At 41.9% G+C, this 23,723-nt stretch overlaps 1 protein-coding gene across 1 annotated transcript in view; it reads right to left on the bottom strand.

Moving 5' to 3' along the window:
• Positions 1 to 8,831: 8,831 nt before the first annotated feature.
• The window catches only part of snx27a (sorting nexin 27a), a 41,030-nt gene continuing 26,138 nt past the window's right edge, over positions 8,832 to 23,723 (bottom strand). Inside the window, exons 6-13 of the mRNA XM_023974849.3 lie at positions 21,321 to 21,399; positions 20,848 to 21,011; positions 18,645 to 18,734; positions 13,925 to 14,074; positions 13,629 to 13,757; positions 10,808 to 10,867; positions 9,584 to 9,632; positions 8,832 to 8,985 (exon numbers count right to left, since the gene is read on the bottom strand). Of these exons, the coding sequence (XP_023830617.1) occupies positions 8,918 to 8,985; positions 9,584 to 9,632; positions 10,808 to 10,867; positions 13,629 to 13,757; positions 13,925 to 14,074; positions 18,645 to 18,734; positions 20,848 to 21,011; positions 21,321 to 21,399 (789 nt within the window). The 3' untranslated portion in view covers positions 8,832 to 8,917. The remainder of the gene's footprint in view (positions 8,986 to 9,583; positions 9,633 to 10,807; positions 10,868 to 13,628; positions 13,758 to 13,924; positions 14,075 to 18,644; positions 18,735 to 20,847; positions 21,012 to 21,320; positions 21,400 to 23,723) is intronic.

Below are 23,723 nucleotides of genomic sequence, written 5' to 3' on the forward strand. Positions count from 1 at the left end.
GGTCATACAGGCACGTGGAGGCCACACACACTACTGAGCCTCATTTTGACTTGTTTTAAGGACATTACATCAAAGTTGGATCAGCCTGTAGTGTGGTTTTCCACTTTAATTTTTAGTGTGACTCCAAATCCAGACCTCCATGGGTTGATAAATTTGATTTCCATTGATAATTTTTGTGTGATTTTGTAGTCAGCACATTCAACTATGTAAAGAAAAAAGTATTTAATAAAAATGTTTCATTCATTCAGATCTAGGATGTGTTATTTTAGTGTTCCCTTTATTTTTTTGAGCAGTGTATGACGTAACACATATAGAATCATGTAGTAACCAACAAAGCGTTAAACATATCAAAATATATTTTATATTAGAGAATCTTCAAATAGCCACCCGTTGCCTTCATGACAGCTTTGCACACTCTTGGAATTATCTCAACCAGCTTCATGAGGTAGTCACCTGGAATGCATTTCAATTAACAGGTGTGCCTTGTTGAAAGTTAATTTGTGGAATTTCTTACCTTAATGCGTTTGAGGCAATCAGTTGTGTTGTGACAAGGGGGGGGTTAACAGAAGATGGTCTTTTAGTCCATATTATGGCAAGAACAGCTCAAGAACAGCTCAAATAAGCAAAAAGAAACGACAGTCCATCATTACTTTAAGACATTAAGTTCAGGCAATACGGAACATTTCAAGAACTTTGAAAGTTTCTTCAAGTGCAGTCGCAAAAACCATCAGCACTATGATGAAACTGGCTCTCATGAGGACTGCCACAGGAAAGGAAGACCCAGAGTTACCTCTGCTGCGGAGGATAAGTTCATTAGAGTTACCAGTCTCAGAAATTGCCGCCCAAATAAATGCTTCATAGAGTTCAAGTAACAGACACATCTCAACATAAACTGATCAGAGGAGACTGTGAATCAGGCCTTCATGATCGATTGCTGCAAAGAAACCACTACTAAAGGACACCAATAATAAGGGACTTGCTTGGGCCAAGAAACACGAGCAATGGACATTAGACCAGACGAAATCTGTCCTTTGGTGTGGAGTCCAAATTTGAGATTTTTTGTTCCTACCGCCGTGTCTTTGTGAGACGCGGTGTGGGTGAACGGATGATCTGTGCATGTGTGGTTCCCACCGTAATGCATGGAGGAGGAGGTGTTATGGTGTGGGGGTGCTTTGCTGGTGACATGTCTGTGATTTATTTAGAATTCAAGGCACACTTAACCAGCATGGCTACCACAGCATTCTGCAGCGATACGCCATCCCATCTGGTTCGGGCTTAGTGGGACTATTATTTGTTTTTCATCAGGACAATGACCCAACACACCTCCCAGCTGTGTGAGGGCTATTTTACCAAGGAGAATGATGGAGTGCTACATCAGATGACCTCGCCTCCACAATCCCCCGACCTCAACCAAATGGAGATGGTTTGGGATGAGTCAGACTGCAGAGTGAAGGAAAAGCAGCCAACAAGTGCTCAGCATATGTGGGAACTCCTTCAAGATTGTTGGAAATGCATTCTCTCAAGCAGCTGGAATGCCAAGAGTGTGCAAAGCAAAGGGTGGCTATTTGAAGAATCTCAAATGTAAAACATATTTTGATTTGTTTAACACTTTTTGGTTACTACATGATTCCATATGTGTTATTTCATAGTTTTGATGTCGTCCTGAAACCTTTGACCGGTAGTGTGTGTGTGTGTGTGTGTGTGTACACATCTCCCTCTCTCTCAGGGTGTGTGGTCGGTGTTTGAGCTTCAGTGTGTTACTCAGTCAGTGTGTCAGACGGATGGAGGGGCTATACTTATAGCAGCTGTTCTTGTACTGTAGGCTGTCTGACTGGGTAATTCTCTCTTTTCGATCCTCCCACTTTCCCTCTTTCAGAGGCTCTTGGGTTGGCAATGTGCAGCGTTGGCACTCTGAGCTCTCAAATTTACTGGGTTCACTCAGATGGAAAAAGAAGAGAGTAGATAAGTCGAGTGTGTGTGTGCCCGTGCTGTTGTTTGTGTGTGTAGAGGAATGCGTGTGTGCATGCTTCGAATCAATCAGTTGTTTTCTCGCTCGTTCTCGCTCTCTCTCTCAGTTAATGAGCATGTGCGTAGCCAATGCACTCTCCACACCGACAGACATTTCTCCAGGCGGCCAATTGAAGAGTACCCGGCTGGAAACATTACCCCTCAGACTGTTTGAGTATGTGTGAATGGGCGCTGCAATTTTGCATTAAAATATACATTACTGCAGAGCACAGGCGGAATGAAAACCTACGGCTAGATTTGAGACATACACCAGTTACACACACACCTGTTAATACTGCACACACTGCAAACACACCATTTACATAGCACAAAAACATCCATTACACACACACCGAATAAATACACAAGGCTTGTAGGTCAACACGCTTATAAAAAAATACAGCCTCTCAGAACCCCCCACCCCTACCGTTTGCTCTGTTTCCCTCGGACCATATTCCCGATGTGCGGATGATCAATACCTTTTAATTACCGGTCGGCCGGGAGCGCTGGTCGATAGAGCTGATGTGAAGCAGAGTGAGAGAGACAGAAAGAAAAGAGAGAGAAGAGAGAGTGAGAGGAAGAGACCTGCTCCGGACCGTGATTGATGCCCGTACCCGCCTGGTCCCACCTGGGGACTGCCTTGACTAAAGATGCGCCCCAAATGGTACCCTACATCCTATTTGGGCCAATATGGCTCTGGTCAAAAGCAGTGCACCATAGGGAACAGACTGCATTCAGGACGTAGACTAAGCCTGCCAAGCCACATTCACTCACCATGCTGACTGTCATTCAGCTGTCCCAAACCTCTGCGGTCACAAGATTAAGTGGCCAGCTGGTTGTGGGCGTTTAGTGGGCCAATGAGGGTATTCTAGTTTGGCCGTAAATCAAGGTTGGACAGTTTGAGGCAGACAGAAACATGGGTCAGTTGACTTTTATACTGGTTCTATATTGATTAAGTCCGGAACATCATTCTTTAGGTAGAAATGGAGATGGAGAGAGAGGCACCTGGAACAGCTAGGATGGTCAGGGTTCAAAGTGCACGTGGGTTGAATTAAATTGTAGCTCAGACTTCCATGATCAATGGGAAAAAAAGAGAACCAATTAACATTAGCTCATGAACAATGTTGAACTCAGACTGAAGACAAAAGCACCTTTATCACTAGTGCGATTAACTGACATTTTCGTTATTAAATAAGTAATTGATGTCTGTTCAATTATTTGAATTCCATTTATTCTTCTCTGTGAGCTCAATTGCGTAGTTTCTCTAGAGATGAATCAGATCAAGCCCGAACTGTGCGATGTAGTAGGGAGTTGTAGTTTGCAACAGGCCAATATTCTAAATAGTTTAGCTTAGAAACGTGGTTATTAACTACAATGACCATAATCCATTGCGCGCCTACTTGTTCGGTCTGTTTCTTTTGCTACTACTACATAAGAGACAGAAGAATGCGCGATCCAGAGTGATAGTGAGCAGTTGCTTCGTGACGTATCGCTAGATGAAAATACATGATCTAAGTGATAGTTGGTACTCAGCAGTCAAAAGTATGCCTTATTTACTTTGAAGAACTACTAAAGTTGTAATTTTGCCAGACATAGGCAGGTCTAGAGAGATTAGATAATATACACAACTGAAATATGTAATCAAAGTAACGTGAATAAATGGTCATAAGTAATGTGAAGACACTACCATCATGGGACTTGTATTAATTGTTTTATTCTGTGTTACAGCATTCAACCCACATGATGCACAAAGATTTTTTAAATAATTGTTTATACCAACCTCAAAAAGCACTAATCGCTCAGCACTATTAAATCACTGCTAACCTAAAAATGTACTATCAGGTAAATGGTAGCTATGTAATTCCCTATATAGTGCACTACTTTTAACGAGGGCCCCTCTAGGCTCTGGTCAAAAGTAGTGAAAAATGGCTGTTTAGACACGCAACCCAATTCTGATCTTTTGCCCAATTATTGTCAAAAGATCAGAATTGGCCAGTCTGTGTAAACACAGCCCTTGTAGGGAACAGGGTGCCATTTGGGACTCAGCCGGGGACTTTATTGGGACCCATTACCACTGGGGTGCCAGGTTTGACATACAGCTGCAGCCTCTTGAAGATTAGAGCAGTCAGCAGTGCAGCTCTAATCGATTGGCCCCTGAGCCCTATATAAATTCACCTGAACAAACCAACATACCTCTACCATAATGAGAAATCTAAATAAGCCATTTGTTAAGGCTAAGGGGGAGCGAGCGATTAAGGATCACATGAGCAATTCTGGATAATTTGTATAACTGTTTTTGTTGTAAGACTCCATTTCATCTGTGCTTGGCCTAACAAGCTGCCTTAAGTCATAGTGCCATCACAGAAACATGGTAATGTATGACTGATTGAGAGCACAATGACAGTAGAATAAAGACCTTTGCAGGGAGTGCCCATCAACTTTAACTTGTCAGTGTTCCCTACTACAGGTTTTTTAGGGCACTATTCTGACAGGTTTTATAATTCTGACTTTTAGAAAGAGCGATCAACAGTCAGAAAAGTTTCTCATCACCCCAGCAGCAGGGATAGACTGGGACCAGAAATCGGCCCGGGCATTTCTAACACACCAGCTTATTTTTTCCCTTTGGGGCCCCCACACCGACCCCTAAAACTAGCCAAATAATCAAAATTTTGCCCAAAATAAACAAATAAAATAAATATATAAGGCCCACTGGGCAAAAGATGGACCAGCCCATCTGGCATTTCCCAGAATTGCCCTCTGGCCAGTCCATCCCTGCCCAGGAGGGTAATGAAGACTTCACAGGAGCAGAACACAGACATCAGTGATATCCCTGTGGAGAATAACGGTCCATGCATTGATAAGCACCACCTGATTACCTTATCAAAATGACAGTAGGAGGTAATGACTTGTTCCAACAAGAAATTGAGCTAATTACCAACTTCACATTCAGCATGCAAGTGTGTGTGACCACAAACAATTATAGCCTTTGCCCTAGGGATGAACAGGAAAAAAGTACAGGAAAAACATTGAACACAATTTTTCTTCAATATATAATTTTATTTAAAATAATGTTACAATGTTTCTCTACATGACATTTCCAAACCTGTAATATTTTTTCCTTTTTATATTGGTTATTAAACCTTCATATATTTTAAGATATAAAAAAACTTTCCATTTTGTGTTTCAGTATCAGTTGTTTATTCATGTTTTTAGTTTTGATGAGTAAATCCAACACTGCTTAACTTCCAAAACTTGACTCAGTGTATATTTTAGTTAGGTCTTGCTTCCCCAAATACCCTACAGTAGTTCTAGGACACTACGCTATGATTTCCCACAGCTTTAATAATTTGCTGAAATAAATTAAAGTTTTCAATTGAGAGAGAGAGAGAGAGAGAGTGCATTTTTATCCAAAGGACATTTTTAGGAATCATTTACAAGTTATGCTGAAGACAAAATATAAACATTTCTAGGTTTTAATGTTGCCTATTATACTTGCCATGGAACAAAAGCCCTGCTCATCTGAAACGTAAAGAACAGAAATCCATGTTTTACCTACACAAAGAAGGCTAACAGTCGGAAAACAGCACTTACACCGCCATGTTAGTTAGTCGTTTAGAATGCCTAGCTCAAGTGTTAAGAAGCGGGTGCCATCCTTTAATGCCGGGGTGCATTCAACAGGACAAAACATTTTGGAACGTTCAGATATAAAAACACAGTATGTAGAACAAACCCCCATTCCGACATGTAGAATAAGGAGTTTGGCTACTGAACGTGGCCCCGTTTTTTCACTCTTATGGTAATGTGGTGGTGGCTGAATCTACAACAACAGTGTCAAGCTGCTATCAGAGGACACTGACCTTTTAATAATACCGCAAACAAAAAAAAGGTAGGGGTGAAAGACCTTTTGAAATACATTCGATCGGGGAGACATGATCACTCTCTTACAACTGACATTATTAGAGATGCAACAAAGTAAGCACAGGTGACTAGCGTTATTATAGCTCGGAACAAATGAGTCACAAAGACAACATCTTAGCATCCCCGGCATCTCACTGGCTCCTACTCCCTGTAACCATGACGATGGACCACTGACAACCCACTCCACATACAAGTGCGTGCACCTGTGTATGTGAATTGGTATGCATGCGCCCCTGTATTTCCAGGGTATGAGAGCCAACAGACAGCACCTGCTACAGCCTAGGGACGTAGACCGAAGTCTGTCAAAGGCTTTTTTTTCTTCACAAGAACAGATACCATCGTGACGACATCAAACAGTAAAGAACATTAACATGAATACGTTATAAGGGTGAGTGAGTCAGTTTTGTTATGCGGTCTGGGGGCGAGACTGGGCATGCTCACACAGCGTAGTGCTGCTAAGGCAACCACATCTAGTCTGATGGCAGACCAACCTGGAGTGGCAGAACGGATGCGCGCGCGCGCGCACACACACACACATACATACACACACACACACACACACACACACACACACACACACACACGCACACACACACCTGCTCGTTGTCCCTCTCCCCCCTCTCAAAATCACACACACGTTCTGCTAGAGCATCTGCTATCTTTGTCATCCATCTCTAAATTGGCTATTACCCTGGCTGTCAAAACAAATAGGCATCACCTCAATTGTACATCTTTAGCATTTCTTTCAGAATGCAGCTGTGGTGTTTATAACGGAAATGCTAGTGTATCGGTTGTCATTGGTTATTCTCCTTTCAGAAGGCAAGCAGTGCAGAACCATTCAACTAAGAATGGTAAAATGTTACACCTGTCAAACTTCAGTAATATCCTTTATTTCAACATAGTTTCCGCTACAGAGAGGGAGGAGAGAGGGGGACTGAGGCATGGAAGAGGTGTGAGCTAACCTTACACAGCTTGAAAAGGCTGCAAGGCAGCGCTCACTAGGGGAGGGGAAATGCCTCCCATCCATCTATCTGCACAGCTGTCACCCTGCACAACCCTCTCTGTGTTGCGTCCCAAGTGGCACCGTATTGCCTATGTAGTGCACTACTTTTGACCGGAGCCATCAAAAGAGGTGCACTACACCAGGAATATGGTGCCATTTGGGACGCCGCCCTGGTCTTTATCTGCTGCCTCAAAACCTAAACCCCCATATATCACATCTTAATCAAGCCTACCGCCTTAACAATACTGAGGTTAACACTGGGGTGTATTCATTACGGAGACCGTTTCCAAACCAAAACAGAGAAAGTATATCTCTATCTACCAAATTCAGGTAGGTCCCTCCCAGTTTCATTCCGTTTAAGACAGGTTTTTCAACAGAATCGGCGTAATGAATATGCCCCTGGAGACGTATGCTCACACCACCTTAATACTGTGACCGTTTGGTTAGACAAGGTGCAATGAGGGGCAGAGAGACAACATGCATGATAACTGTGGCCATGGTCCCACTTATACGCAGACACACACGTACACTGGTGCACACACACGGGTAATGGTCAAACTGTAGAGCAGTACTTAGTGGTTGATTTACAGAGCCCAGCGGAGCAATCTCTGTCATGTCTGCTCAATACTGACTCAGTAGTACATAGTACTTTAGTAGTACTCTACCGCTCTCTGCTGGCTGCGATAGGCACGGCACCCAACACTACTTCCATCACTGTCTGTTTGTTGATCAATACTCAGAGTGCGGGAAATATTAGCTGGTTTCTAGTTTCTCTGAACGTTTAGTTCACAAGGTCAAACCACGACTTCCTTCAATAGATGGCAACACCACTGATGAAAAACACAAGTTTACTTCCGAACTTGGGAGTTTCTGCTGAATCACCACAAACATTTTTACGGTGATAAAATGTTCACTCTTTCGGTGGTGAACTGCCAACAGACATCATTCTAGACTAGAGTGTGTTAGATAGGTTAGAAAATGTGAAAAAAATAGAGCAAGAATGAGAAGCCAAGAAGGAAGCTTTCCACACGGTTAGAATAAGGAATTAGTTGAGCTCTTATATTAATATATCACTTTTAGCAGGTTTTTCTAAAACATAGCTGTATTGTTTTTATGAACAAAAACACAATAACCCCTTACATCTCCAGTCAGTTACTTTTGTTTCCTAAGCTTTTGAAAAGCATAAGCTGTGTACCCAAAAAGTTAGATGTGCTGACTAATGGCGAGTAAACTATAGGCTATAAAAATAGAGTTTCACACATATAGATAAACTGCCAGTAATCTGTTAGGTTAACCACACAACTAATTACTGGGAGCTTATATTGTGCAACAATTGTTTTTATAGCCTACAGCTTTTGACAGATAACCTTTTGTTTCTTACCCCCCCCTTATCCAGAAAACCTAATCCATCTGATAATGTCCAGCGTCAGGGAAAACCATTGCCAGTGACAATGGTGTCCCGCCCACCCTCCGTTTTGTTTCCCAGCATGTCAGCTTGTAGTTCAGTAGACCAGAGGCACATTGAAAGCATTGGCCCGGACCAAACGTGTGGCAGAGCTGCCCGTCACAATCACGTCGCAGATGTCGGCTGGCTCCCTCGCTGGCGTTTCATCGGTTGATCGCGTCAAGGAGTTCCAATGGTGCCGCAGACTGGTGTAAACCTTGACCAATCGCACTGTACTGTTCTGTTTCCTCAACCAGTGGGGTGGCAGAACTCAGCTAGTGTCCCGCCCCATGTCGGAGGGGTGATGCATGGAGGAAAAAGTATATGCTATTCTATGAACATCTAGTAATGACATTAATGTTTTTTTTTCTCCTTCATTGCTCGTCGTCTATCTGAGAATTCCTGGGTTTGTGTGATTTTAAAAATCAGTTTCCAGTTGTCATTTGGGGAGTGGATCACCTAAGTTCTTTTTGTTTCTTTTGCAGATGTCAATCTCGGTTGTGGCTGTGATGGCGTGAGTGGACCGATTCTGGTTCTGGAAGTATTTAGGATGTGGCGATCTCGCCCCCTAGATGGCGCCATCCCTTCTGTGTCTCCAGAGCAGGGAGATATTCTAGAATAGAGAGAAGGTTCAAGACACCAAACTCAACCACTTTCCCTTCCTGACAGTGAAGCTGCAGATGTAACAAACAGAGCAGACATAGTGTCCAGTGTCCACTCTACAATTCTGCTTTTGCTGGTTACTTGCTGCCCTTTACCTTTCCTGTTCTTTTGCTATTCACATTCCTTTGCTGTTCACTTGTCTTTACTGGTCACTTTGCATTTCCCATTCATATTACTTTACTGTTCATTTGCCTTTGCTGTATGACAGTCTCCCACAGGGTAAATACCTGCCAGTCTGGGTTTATTCATCTTTGTGCCTGGGAAGGAAGTGACCTTGATATGGACCACATGGCTGCTGTTCTTTTATGCTCATAAGCATACACCTGTATATGTGCTCCTGTACACCTCGCCTCAGGAGATGATCAACTTTGCTCTGTTCTCACTCATTCTTACCTACTGGGAATATTGGACGGGGTTGCTTTAAGCTTTCATGTCACTGAGTATAGTGGACTGTTAAAAGTCGTGAAATAAGTAGCCTCTTATCAGCAGCATTGTGAACGGTTGATGTGGTTTATGTTGGACAACAAGGCTTTCCAGAGCACACTTACCGTTGTTACTGCAGTTCTGGTTGTCTTTGTCAGAGGCTTCCTCTTCAACCTAACATGTGGAGAGGGAAAGGAGAAAGAGTTTTAGAAAATAACCATTGGCGGAGAGAGTGGAAAATGGACATTTATAGTACCTAATGTTGTAAAATCCATTGTCTAAAACTCTTACAATGGTGAGGGCAGTAGGTAGCCTAGCAGTTAGAGCGTTGGGCCAGTAACTATGGTTGCAGGTTCGAATACCTGAGCCGACAAGGTTAAAAATCTGTCAATGTCACTTAAGGCACACAAAGGCACTTAACCCTAATTTGCTCCAGGGGCGCCATACTACTATGGCTGACCCTGTAAAACAACGCATTTCAATTCACCTATCTGGTGTGACGATAAAACATGTATTTTATTTAAACAACATTGTAAGACAATGGAATTGTTCTGCCATTGTAATCTTTGGGTGGGTCGCTTAAGTCGAAACAGTAAAGTATGTAAAGTCAAAAATATAAAGTATGTAGAAAAGATAATGGACCAATATCTTTTTTTTTATACTACAATCTTTAAGAACTAATAATCACCAACAAAAAAGCTAGACAGTCAGGGAGAATAATTATAATTTTTTTATTAAAAAATGAATTGAGCAGTATTAACTTTGTTATGTTTGATCAAAAGAACACTGCATTAGCCATGGCAAAATGCATAGAATTGCAGGAAACTAGCTTTAAAACTAGGGATGTTAATGGTTGACCGGTCATGCTCATCAGTCTATAGGTACATTTGAATAATTTAGTGGAATTAAATTGCTTATCACCTGTCAGCCAGCGTGAGAGCACCTCAAAAAGCTGGTAGTGAAACATGCTTTAATAATTTATATATATTTTTTTAACCTTTAACTAGGCAAGTCAGTGAAGAACAAATTCTTATTTACAATGACGGCCTAGGAACAGTGGGTTAACTGCCTTGTTCAGGGGCAGAACGACAGATTTCTACCTTGTCAGCTCGGGGATTCAACCCAGCAACCTTTCGTTTACTGGCCCAACGCAACCACTAGGCTACCTGCCGCCCGATCTGATACATTTTCAGTTGGTCACATCATTTTACTGTTTGGATAAAATGTAACCGTTTGTTGACCGGTTAATAGGGGCCCTTGTCAAATGTAGTGCACTATAAAGAGAATAAGGTGCCATTTGGGATACAATCAGGTGTGTATTGGAGGAGAAGGAAGGGTGTGACTCTTACCTGTTTCCTCCACTTGAGCTCACAGAAGACCCTCTCGAAGCACTCATGCATGTAGTTGAACTGGGGAGAGACGACAAAAACACTTTGTTAGAATGAACTGTTCTACATACACTTAACAAAAATATAAAAACGCAAGTTACACCATGCCCAAACCGTGCGTCCACGTGCGCCAATTGATTTTTTCCCCCCACACCAAACGCGATCTCGACACGCAGGTTGAAATATCAAAACAAACTCTGAACCAATTATATTCATTTGGGGACAGGTCGAAAAGCATTAAACATTTACGGCAATTTAGCTAGCTAGCTTGCAGTTGCTAGCTATTTTGTCCTATTTAGCTAGCTTGCCGTTGCTAACTAATTTGTGATAGGATAAATACATTGTGTTGTGCATTTCAGGTAAAATAACAAGGTCCTCTACTCCGACAATTAATCCACACATAAAATGGTCAACTGAATCGTTTCTAGTCATCTCTGCACGAGCAGTAATGAGCGCCAATGAGCGTCTGCGTTGCCAAGCACTAAAATAGAAGTCAGTTCTATTTGTGACGCTGAACACAGTGCAAGTCCTGCCTCTCCCATCTCCTCATTGGTTTATAGAAGCATATTACCCACGGGCCATCTCCTCATTGGTTATACCCACGTAGGTGATTGAAAGATGAACTGAGGTTGGTTGGTCGTGGGAATACACCTTTATTATGAAAGTTAGATGCCAATCGTCATATAAAGTCCAAAGAAGTGCAATGATTGAATAACATGTATGCGTACATTTATTTTCAATGCTCGCACACCTTGACGCAAGCAGTGTGGTCAGCATGTTACAGTTCATAGAAGGAAATCAGTCAATTTAAATAAATAAATTAGGCCCTTTATCTATGGATTTCACATTACTGGGAATACAGATATGTATCTGTTGGTCACAGATATCTTGAAGAAAAAGAAACGCACACCTATTTAGGCGAGGTGCTGGCTAGCGGAGTAGAAAACTTGAAAATAAAGGAGAGCCGCACACTCTAGGAGCTCAGATGCAAAAATGTAATATCCAACGTTTCGACAGCCAAGCTGTCTTCATCAGGGTATAATCACAAACACTGCGGGATGACTCGTTTATATAGTGTCAAAAGACACACAGGTGTCTGTAATCATGGCCAAGAGTATCATTGGTTAATTCTCAAATATTAAAATGGCATACAAAGAACAGCATACAAAAAACAAACAAATGGATAGCATACGATCATAGATTCATTTTAGACTACACAAGCTTACAAACAATTACAATGGCAAAGTCACAATAATCACAAGAATGGCTTCAGATCAAAGTCTACGTTGAGACCGAAGGGAGCAAGGGTCTTTAAGTTAAAGATCCAGGCAGCCTCTCGTTTTAACAATAAATTATCAAGGTCACCCCCTCTCCTAGGGAGGGTGACATGTTCGATGCCAATATAACGCAGAGACGAAATCGAGTGGCCTGCCTCCAAAAAGTGGGCCGCAACTGGGTAAGTCAAGTTTTTGTACCTAATGGTGCTACGATGCTCTGAGATACGTACTTTTAATTCGTGCTTTGTTTTACCCACATAATTTTTACCACAAGGACAAGTTATAAGGTCACAGATATTTTAAAAACAATGTTGGGGCGTGGATCAGAAAACCAGTCAGTATCTGGTGTGACCACCATTTGCCTCATGCAGCGCGACACATCTCCTTCGCATAGAGGTGATCAGGCTGTTGATTGGAATGTTGTCCCACTCCTCTTCAATGGCTATGCGAAGTTGCTGGATATTGGCAGGAACTGGAACACGCTGTCGTACAGGTAGATCCAGAGCATCCCAAACATGCTCAATGGGTGACATGTCTGGCGTGTATTAAGGCCATGGAAGAACTGGGACATTGAGCTTCCAGGAATTTCATACAGATCCTTGCAACATGGGGAGGTGCTTTATGCTGAAACAGGAGGTGATGGCGGCGGAAGAATGGCACGACAATGGGCCTCAGGATCTCGTCACGGTATCTCTGTGCATTAAAATTGCCATCGATAAAATGCAATTGTGTTTGTTGTTCATAGCTTATGCCTGCCCAAACCATAACCCCACCATCGCGCACTCTGTTCACAACATTGACATCACACTTCTCCAGCTTGCCAGTGGCCATCGAAGGTGAGCATTTGCCCGCTAAAGTCGGTTACGACGTCGAACTGCAGTCAGGTCAAGACCCTGGTGAGGACGACGAGCACGCAGATGAGCTTCCCTGAGATGGTTTCTGACAGTTTGTGCAGAAATACTTTGTTTGTTTGTTCAAACCCACAGTTTCATCAGCTGTCTGGGTGGCTGGATTGTCTAGCTGTCTGGGTGGCTGGTCCCAGATGATCCAGCAGGTGAAGAAGCCGGATGTGGAAATCCTGGGCTGGCGTGGTTACATGTGGTCTGCGGTTGTGATGTCGGTTGGACGTACTGACAAATTCTATAAAACATCGGAGGCGGCTTATGGTAGAGAAGTGAACATTTAATTCTCTCTCAACAGCTCTGGTGAACATTCCTTCAGTAAGCATGCCAACTGCATTCTCGCTCAAAATTTGAGACAAATGTGGTATTGTGTTGTGTGACAAAACTGCACATTTTAGAGTGGCCTTTTATTGTCCCCAGCACAAGGTGCACCCGTGTAATGATCATGCTGTTTAATCAGCTTCTTGATATGCCACTCCTGTCAGGTGGATGGATCATCTTGGCAAAGGAGAATTGCTCATTGATGGCTGAATATATTAAAGCAGTGATTTATGGGAGATATCCTAGTGTATTTTGTTTGTTTATTGTATATTGTAAACTCACGTATGGTGTGAAGATCTTGACCCAGCGAGGTTTCTTCTCCCCCCTGGCGTACTCAAAGCAGAACGCCATGCCCTCCTCGTCAGTGTCCCAGCGCTGCATCTCCACCCACTCAAACGCTATCACCTGGTTCTGATGGGGCGGGAGAGAGAATGGTAAGTACATACACAGAGTATGAGCCAGAGTATACACAGACATACACTCAAATGTTTTTCCTTTTGTTCTGTATGTGAGAGAAGCACGGCACACACAATAAAAGTCAGTGTATACACACACACACACACTCCAATCTCACTTACCTCAAGCGTGCCGTCCTCTGTGCAGGCGTGCAGTTTGAAGTGGTGCATGCTGATGGCTGTGATGACATGGCCCTTCCTCCGGGAGTCACAGGCGCAGTGGGGGAACATGACCTCGTTGTAGCCCTCACAGGAGCGCAGCAGACTCAGGTACTGACAGACAAGATAGATCGCCATCAACCACACAGGTAGGCACCAAACAGGCACGTACACATTCAATATACATATTCATTTATTTATTTATCCCTTATTTTCCCAGGTAAATTGACTGAGAATAGCCCTCTGTGCCAGACATCTACTATGAAGGAGATGTGAAGTCACTGATCAGTGAGCCTGAGCCCTTCAGCTTAAGAGCATCTCAGCTGTCCGACACAGACTGGGCTGCTTTCATGTCACACTAGTGCGACATCAAAACACACTGTTTTAAGAATGCAAGTTTGATTATTGTCAACTTCAATGAGTTTGTGTTACAACTTCTGCTACAAAGTGATCATTTCTTTGTCTTTAATTGTTCAAACAATTCATGAGATTCAAACATTTAATCTTGTAATTAAATCTTTAAATCACATCTGTTGATGTTTTAATATTAGAAATGTGTCTACGCAATGTGGAGATTACTGTCTTTAAAAGATATTGCACAGAAACACCTTACTTTTTCTTAAAATTGTAATATGTCGAATAATACAGTTTTTATGCATTTCATTTTTTTAAATGTTTGAACGTAGAATTACTCAGCCTCCGACCGCAAGGCACTACAGAGGGTAGTGCGTACGGCCCAGTACATTACTGGGGCCAAGCTTCCTGCCATCCAGGACCTCTATACCAGGCGGTGTCAGAGGAAGGCCCTAAAAATTGTCAAAGACTCCAGCCACTCTAGTCAGACTGTTCTCTCTGCAAGCGGTACCGGAGCTCCAAGTCTAAGTCCAAAAGTCTTCTTAACAGCTTCTACCCCAAGCCATTAGACTCCTGAACATCTAATCAAATGGCTACCCAGACTACTTGCMCCCCCCCCCCCCCCMCACCTCTCTTTTACACTGCTGCTACTCTCTGTTTATTACCTATGCATAGTCACTACAACTCTATCTACATGTACATATTACCTCGACTAACCTGTGCCTCCGCACATTGATTCTGTACCGGTACCCCCTGTATAAAGCCTCGCTACTGTTATTTAACTGCTGCTCTTAAATTATTTGTTATTTTTAACTTATCTATTATTTACTTAACATTTGTTTTTCTTAAAACGGCATTGTTGGTTAAGGGCTTGTAAGTAAGAATTTCACTGTAAGGTCGGCACATTTGATTTGATCTGCCTAAAAAAAAAATTATGACACCATCACAAATAGTAATGCGGTGCGACCAGTGTTTTTAGTGTTAAAAAACAATGAAATTATGTTATTGTTTAAACAATGCAGAGTCAGGTGAGTCTATAAGAGAAAAAAATGCATTTCTGTAAAATGTAGAGATCTACCGTCCTGGAGATCTACCGTCCTGTGGGTTTTCAGTCCAACCTTAATTTAACACATCGGATTCTACTAATTAGCTGCTCAACAAGACCTTAACTAGCTGAACCAGATACGCTATATTAGCATTGGACTGAAAACCTACAGGACAGTAGATCTCCAGAAATAGGGTTGGGCAGCCCTGTTGTAGTAGACAGTCATTCAAAAATGAGGGGTTATCCAGTCATAAGTGGATTTTTTAAAATTATACTGTGACTTATAAACTTAATGTTAAATAAGGTTGAATACTTCTTTACATGAAATAATGGTCAGATTTTTTTTTATGGTCGCACAGAATTACTCTTTTTTTAGAAGGTCAATTTAACAATCACATAAAAAAAACATGTTCTAAAAAAAAAATTGCGACAAATCCCGAAAGTGCATAGGGAACATAAAGTGTTTCAAATTAAATAGTTTTCCCTTTTCAAATAGTTTTCACCTTATACATTAGGTATTCCCAAACTGGGCACTGCGCAATGCGGTCAGAGGTACGCCAAATAAAAATGTGATTCACATTTTATATTCTTTTGTAATCTTCACATTTTCAAACAGTCCATTTATATTTTCCAACGGGGCTATAAATTTGGGTGAAGTTTTTCCTCTCGCGACTGAGTAGCCTCGTTTCACTGCTAAAAATAAAATGAAACCATCTAGTGTTCAGCAAAATAACAACAATGACAAATACAGGTAGCCTAGTCAAATAATTAACATCCAATCACATTAACCGTTACTCTCTCGTGGTAATTCCACTAACGGTCCTTATGTAGCCAAACGTAGCTGCTGCTCATTCCGTTTGCTCGAAAATGGATAAATGGTAAAAAAAAGTAAGGCCCGTGTCCATAGACACACATAACTACTGGTAGTACTGCTACTACCAGCAGTACTACACCAGCACCTGTCGACAGCAAGTTGTTCTGCTTCCACGAGGACATCCAATGCTAGCATCAGTAATTCTACATGTTGTTAGCCCAGCTAGCATGGAAACTGACAGTTGTGAATCTGTTGCAGCCGAAGAGCTACTGTCCCCTTACCCAGGAAAGCACCGAACAACAGACGGGGACGTTGCACCATCAAAGAGGCGCAAATATGATGAGAACTACATTGATTTGGGGTTCACTTATATTGGGAGTAGTGCCTTTCCTCAGCCACAGTGTGTTATATATGCAAAAGCACTCTCACAACTCGATGAAACCACTCTTGCACAGACATTTAGAAACAACATTTTTGAAATTCGAAAAATAAGCCACGGGAGTTTTTTGAGCGAGAATTAAGACATGTATAAAAGCAACAGATACCATTAATAAGAAGGGTCTAGAAGCGTCTTATATGGTGAGCTACCGAGTGGCTAGGACAGGCAAGCCCCATACCATTGAAGAGGACTTAATTCTTCCTGCTGCCGCGGATATGGCTGGGACAATGCTGGGGGAAAAGGCCCAAAAAACTATACAGACAACGCCTTAATCAAACAACACTGTTTCACAAAGCATCAGTGACAAGGCAAGAGATGTTTTGAAACAATTACTGCTTCGCATATAAGCCAGTGAAGTCTATGCGTTACAGCTGGATGAGTCAACAGACGTGGCGGGCCTGGCACAGCTCCTGGTATATGTCTGTTACGTTTATGGGGGGTCAATTAAGGAACACATCCTTTTCTGCAAACCAGAAGAGGATATGGTAACGCGCATGCAAGCAGTTGCTCCCGATGCCACTTGGGTACAATGCAGCATCCACCGAGAGGCTCTTGCTGCCAAGGGAATGCCTGACAGCTTGAAAGATGTTTTGGACACTACAAAGCAAAGCCCCTGAACTCTCGTGTATTTTCTGCACTATGCAATGATATGGGCAGTGACCATGTAACGCTTTAACAACATACAGAAGTGCGCTGGTTATCAAGGGGCAAAGTATTGACACGTTTTTTTGAATTGAGAGATTAGCTTAAAAGTTCCTTTTACTGACCATCATTTTCACATGTCTGACCGCTTGCATGATGACGAGTTTCTCACACGACTGGCCTATCTGGGTGATGTTTTTTTCTTGCCTGAATGATCTGAATTTAGGATTACAGGGACTCTCCGCAACTATATTCAATGTGTGAGACAAAATTGAGGCTATGATTAAAGTTGGAGCTCTTCTCTGTCTGCATTAACAAGGACAACACACAGATCTTTCCATCATTGTGTGATTTTTGTGTGCAAATGAACTCAAGCTTATGGACAATGTCAAATTTGATATAGCGAAGCACCTGAGTGAGTTGGGTGCTCAATTACGCAAGTACTTTCCCGAAACGGATGACACAAACAACTGGATTTGTTATCCCTTTCATGCCCTGCCTCCAGTCCACTTACCTATATCTGAACAGGAGCGCCTCATCGAAATTGCAACAAGCGGTTCTGTGAAAATTGAATTTAAATCAGAAGCCACGGCCAAATTTCTGGATTGGGCTGCGCTCAGAATATCCTGCCTTGGCAAATCGTGCTGTTAAGACATTGATGCCCTTTGCAACCACGTACCTATGTGAGAGTGGATTCTCAGCCCTCACTAGCATGAAAAGTAAATACAGGCACAGACTGTGTGTGGAAAATTATTTAAGACAGACTCTCTCCAATACAACCCAACATTGCAGAGTTATGTGCATCCTCTCAAGCACACCCTTCTCATTAACATGTGGTGAGTTGTTCACAATTTTTGATGAACAAATACGGTTTTATATGTAAGATGGCTAAATAAAGAGCAAAATTATTGATTATTATTATTCATTATTATTATTATTTGTGCCCTGGTCCTATAAGAGGTCTTTGTCACTTCCCACGAGTTCTTATGTTAAACAAATGTATCTTATAGTGTGTGTGTGGCAGGCTTACAATGATGTCAAAACAACAACATTTGAGAGTGCGCTGACCCTGGTGCTAGAGGGGGTACGCAGCTGGAGGTTGAATGTTTGAAGAGGTACGGAACTATAAAAAGTATGTGAAACACTGTTATACATCATTGACCCACACATTCTCATACTGTTTATGAGTTGTAATAATATATGCCATTTTTAGCAGACGCTTTAATCGAAAGCGACTTAGTCATGCATGCATACATTTTACGTACGTGTGGTACCAGGAATCAAACCCACTATCCTGGTGTTGCAAGCGCCATGCTCTACCGACTGAGCTACAGAGGACCACTTGCAATGGGAAGAGAATAGAAACGAGAGACTAGAAAAAGGGACTAACCATGGCCATCTTGCGCTGCTCTGCCAGTTTCGTCAGCTGGTAAGAATTGTCTTCTGTTTTGATGAATCCCTTCTTCACGTCATCCAATGCCTTAGCAGACAGAGAGAGAGAGAGAGAGAGAGAAAGGGGCTTTGTTAGAGACCACATTTCATCTAATCTAGCACTGACCTCAGAGCAGTGGCACTGGGAAGCAGTAGTGGGCGATAATATCATTGAAACTGACCACAGATCAGTATTATACAGTAGCCTAACACTGACTCAGGACCAGTAATACAGCAGAGCATAAAATTAACATTTGCCACCTGCCAAATGAGGATAGATTTAGGTATGAATGCCTTTCACCAGCCACGTGGAGGATAGTAAACTTGAAGGGCTCTACAGTGCGAGTATTACATTCGCATAACAAATAAAGTCAAAAGTCAAGTATGAGCACATGTGCGAGTTGAAATTTTCTAGCAAGAAAATGCTGCAGTAGATGTTTAAAAAAGTAATTCTGCTGTTTTGTTTCATGCTGTAGCTGCTAATCGCACAAAGAAATACAAATCCTATATTCCACCTCACGCAGCAACACTGCCTGGCTGGGTAACTGTGCACACAGTGAAGTGCTGATCGATTCATTTTTGGAGGCGCTGCACACAGGCATAAAAGTTGGTCTAACTCGCTGGAAAGTCTACAAAGCGAGATTTTCTTGGCTATTTACATTGTTCACAAGCTCGGTTGTATTTCAATGTTAGTTTGAGTCTGCTGCTTCAGCCTAGTCAGATCCCAAATCTCAGACACACACTTGACAACTTCATTGGCCCCGTTATCACGGGAACCTCCCGCCCTTAAAGGGGCAGCTGAATATTTTGTCTCAACTGACAGTTTGGTTAAAAGTATTTTGGCTGGTAGATTTTTTTTATCCATCTACATGCAACAGTTTTTAAAAGAAAACGTACATTTTAGGCCCTGAATACAGTAACCCAGATAATAATAATAATAATAATAATAATAATACACAGTACCAGTCGAAAGTTTGGACACACCTATCATTCAAGGGTTTCGTTATTTTTACTATTTTCTACATTGTAGAATAATAGTGAAGACATCAAAACTATTAAATATCATATGGAATCATGTAGTAACCAAAAAAAGTGTTAAACAAATCTAAATATATTTCAGATTTTAAATTCTTCAAAGTAGCCACCCTTTGCCTTGATGACAGCTTTGCACACTCTTGGCATTCTCTCAACCAGCTTCACCTGGAATGCTTTTCAGTCTTGAAGGAGTTCCCACATATGCTGAGCACTTGTTGGTTGCTTTTTCTTCACTCTGCAGTCCAACTGATCCCAAACCATCTCAAATTGTGGAGGCCAGGTCATCTGATGCAGCACTCCATCACTCTCCTTCTCAGTCAAATAGCCCATACACAGGCTGGAGGTGTGTTGAGTCATTGTCCTGTTGAAAAACAAATGATAGTCCCACTAAGCCCAAACCAGATGGGATGGCGTATCGCTGCAGAATGCTGTGGTAGACATGCTGGTTAAGTGTGCCTTGACATGCGGAGATCATCCGTTCACGTACTCTGCGTCTCACAAAGACCCGGCAGTTGGAACCAAAAATGTCAGACCAAAGGACCGATTTCCACCGGTCTAATGTCCATTGCTCATGTTTCTTGACCCAAGCAAGTCTCTTCTTCTAATTGGTGTCCTTTAACAGTGGTTTCTTTGCAGCAATTCGATCATGAAGGCCTGATTCACATAGTCTCCCCTGATCAGTTTATGTTGAGATGTCTGTTACTTGAACTCTATGAAGCATTTATTTGGTAACTCTAATGAACTTATCCTCTGCAGCAGAGGTAACTCTGGGTCTTCATTTCCTGTGGCGGTCCTCATGAGAGACAGTTTCATCATAACGCTTGATGGTTTTTGCGGCTGCATTTGAAGAAACTTCCAAAGTTCTTGAAATGTTCCGCATTGACTAACCTTCATGTCTTAAAGTAATGGACTGTCATTTCTCTTTGCTTATTTGAGCTGTTCTTGCCATAATAAGGACTTGGTCTTTTACCAAATAGGGCCATCTTCTGTATACCACCCCTACCTTGTCAAAACAGAACTGATTGGCTCAAACGCATTGAGGAAAGAAATTCCACTAATTAACTTTTAACAATACACACCTGTTAATTGAAATGCATTCCAGGTGACTACCAAGAGGGAGCCCTTACCTGGTGGAAGCAGTAGTGGACGGCCAGCGGGTTGTCCCTGAGAAGTTCCTCCTCCTGAGATGTGAAAAGCCACTTGCGGAGGGCCAGACAGGTGCACGGCACAGCTGATGTGTAGTTCTGCACGTACAGCTTGTGGGGAAACTCGTTGGGGGCCAGTTTTCGCACTAAGGAAAGATGGAGAGGTGGAGAGGGGCAGCCTATTTATTTCCATACCGTTAAAAAAATATAGTAGTCTACAAACTGACTGGAGGGTGCATCTCAATAGACTAGAGAGGTTTCGCTTCCTCGTCTCCTTCCCGTCATTTCAGATCGGTGCAGTTGAATGGAAGGAGACCGGGAGAGGAAGCCACTTTAGACTACTGAGATGCAACTGTACTGATCAGAAGAGTAAAGGTGAAAGGTAAAGGGGTCGGTACATGGAGTAGCTGTGGACTCCAAAATAAATGAATGAATAAACAGATGAATGGTCTTACCAAAGGAGTGGTTGATGACTTCAAAGAGGGCAAAGTAGCTGGCCATGATGCTGTCCATACCAACCTTCATCACTAAAGCCTGGGGAATAGAGAGAGGGAAAGTACAGTGGCGGCCTATCAATTATTGATATTTAAGCACCATTCAGTCGCATAAGAGCCATGTATTGATATTGATCGAGTGTTAGACACTCTGGTCCTGGGAGTGCAAGCCTTTGTCCCAGCCCAGCATTAACCCACCTGATGATTCAACTAACCAGGGTCATGATGATTTGATGAATATCTCCATGGTTAATCTATCCTGTTTAGCGTACTTTTATATACTTATTTTAATATGTTATTTTGTTTATCCTGCTGATTTCATGGTGTATGTAAAGTGACTTTGGGCATCTTGAAAAGCTCTTAAAACAAAATGTATTATTATTATTGATTGGTTAAATCAGGGGTGCATTCAGTGGTGTACTGAATGTTGCAGATATAAATATAATTAATAGAGCTGACATTTCCCTATCATATCTGACACAGAAATTGTACAAATGATATGATTGCTATCTGAAAGTTCTGTAATGTTACATCCTCCTGAACAGGGCCCATATCGACATAGTGTCTCAGTAGGAGTGCTGATCTAGGATCAGTTTTACTTTATTTTTTTAACTAATATGTAGCCCTGTAAAGATTTGTTTATTACAATGCTAAATTGATACAAAAAACTGTAATTGGTGAAATTACGTTTCTACATTGTGTACAATCTCTATTTACCTACTGAGATGCATTACATTGAAAATTGTCTCTTTAAAAGGGTGTATACGAACAGTTTGAAAAGTACTGGAGCATATTAACTTCTCTAGGATAGGGGGGCAGCATTTTCACGTATGGATGAAAAGCATACCCAAATTCAACTGCCAGCTACTCATCCCCAGAAGATAAGATATGCATATTATTTTGGATAGAAAACACTCTGAAGTTTCTAAAACGGTTTGAATCATGTCTGTGAGTATAACAGAACTTATTTAGCAGGCGAAACCCCGAGGCCAAACCATTCAGATTTTTTTTTTTTTGAGGTCACTCTTTTCAATGGGTTTTCATTGGGAATACAGATTTCTAATTGACCGTCTTGCAGTTCCTACCGCTTCCACTGGATGTCAACAGTCTTTAGAAATTGGTTGAGTTTTTTCCCTTTGTGTAATGAAGAAGTACGGCCATCTTGAACGAGGGTCACTTGAAGTGTACTGTTTGTTAGAGGCGCGTGACCAGAAAGCTAGCTACAGTTTGTTTTAATCCTGTATTGAACACAGATCATCCCGTCTTCAATTTTATCGATTATTTAAGTAAAAAAATACCTAAAGTTGTATTACAAAAGTAGTTTGAAATGTTTTGGCAAGGTTTACAGGTAACCTTTGAGATATTTTGTAGTCACGTTGCACAAGTGGAACCTGTGTTTTTCTGGATCAAACGCGCCAAATAAATGGATATATATCGACGGAATTAATCGAACAAAAGGACCATTTGTGATGTTTATGGGACATAATTGGAGTGCCAACAACAGAAGCTCGTCAAAGGTAAGGCATGAATTATATTTTTATTTCTGTGTTTTGTGTCGCGCCTGCAGGGTTGAAATATGCTTCTCTCTCTTTGTTTACTCTGTTGCTATCCTCAGATAATAGCATCGTTTGCTTTCGCCGAAAAGCCTATTTGAATTCTGACATGTTGGCTGGATTCACAACAAGTGTAGCTTTAATTTGGTGTCTTTCATGTGTGATTTCATGAAAGTTAGATTTTCATAGTAAATTATTTGAATTTGGCACTCTGCATTTTTACTGGCTTTTGGCCAAGTGGGACGTTAGCGTTCCACATATCGAGCTCTAGAGTTCCTCTGTGAAGATGAGAGAACCTCCAAAAGGACAACCATCTCTGCAACACTCCACCAATCAGGTGTTTATGGTAAGCCACTCCTCAGTAAAAAGACACGACAGTCCGCTTGGAGTTTGCCAAAAGGCACCTAAAGACTCTCAGACCATGAGAAACAATATTCTCTGATCTGATGATACTAAGATTGAACTCTTTGGCCTGAATGCCAAGCATCACATCTGGAAGAAACCTGGCACCATCCCTACTGTGAAGCATGGTGGTGGCAGCATCATCATGCTGTGGGGATGTTTTTCAGTGGCATGGAGACTAGTCAGCATAGAGGGAAAGATGAAAGGAGTACACAGAGATCCTTGATGAAAACCTGATCCAGAGCACTCAGGACCTCAAACTGGGGCGAATGTTCACCTTCCAACAGTACAGTCGTGGCCAAAAGTTTTGAGAACGACACAAATATAAATTTTCACAAAGTCTGCAGCCTCAGTTTGTATGATGGCAATTTGCATATACTCCAGAATGTTATGAAGAGTGATCAGATGA

Source organism: Salvelinus sp. IW2-2015, linkage group LG30, assembly GCF_002910315.2.
Source record: "Salvelinus sp. IW2-2015 linkage group LG30, ASM291031v2, whole genome shotgun sequence".
Classification (NCBI taxonomy): Eukaryota; Metazoa; Chordata; class Actinopteri; order Salmoniformes; family Salmonidae; genus Salvelinus; species Salvelinus sp. IW2-2015.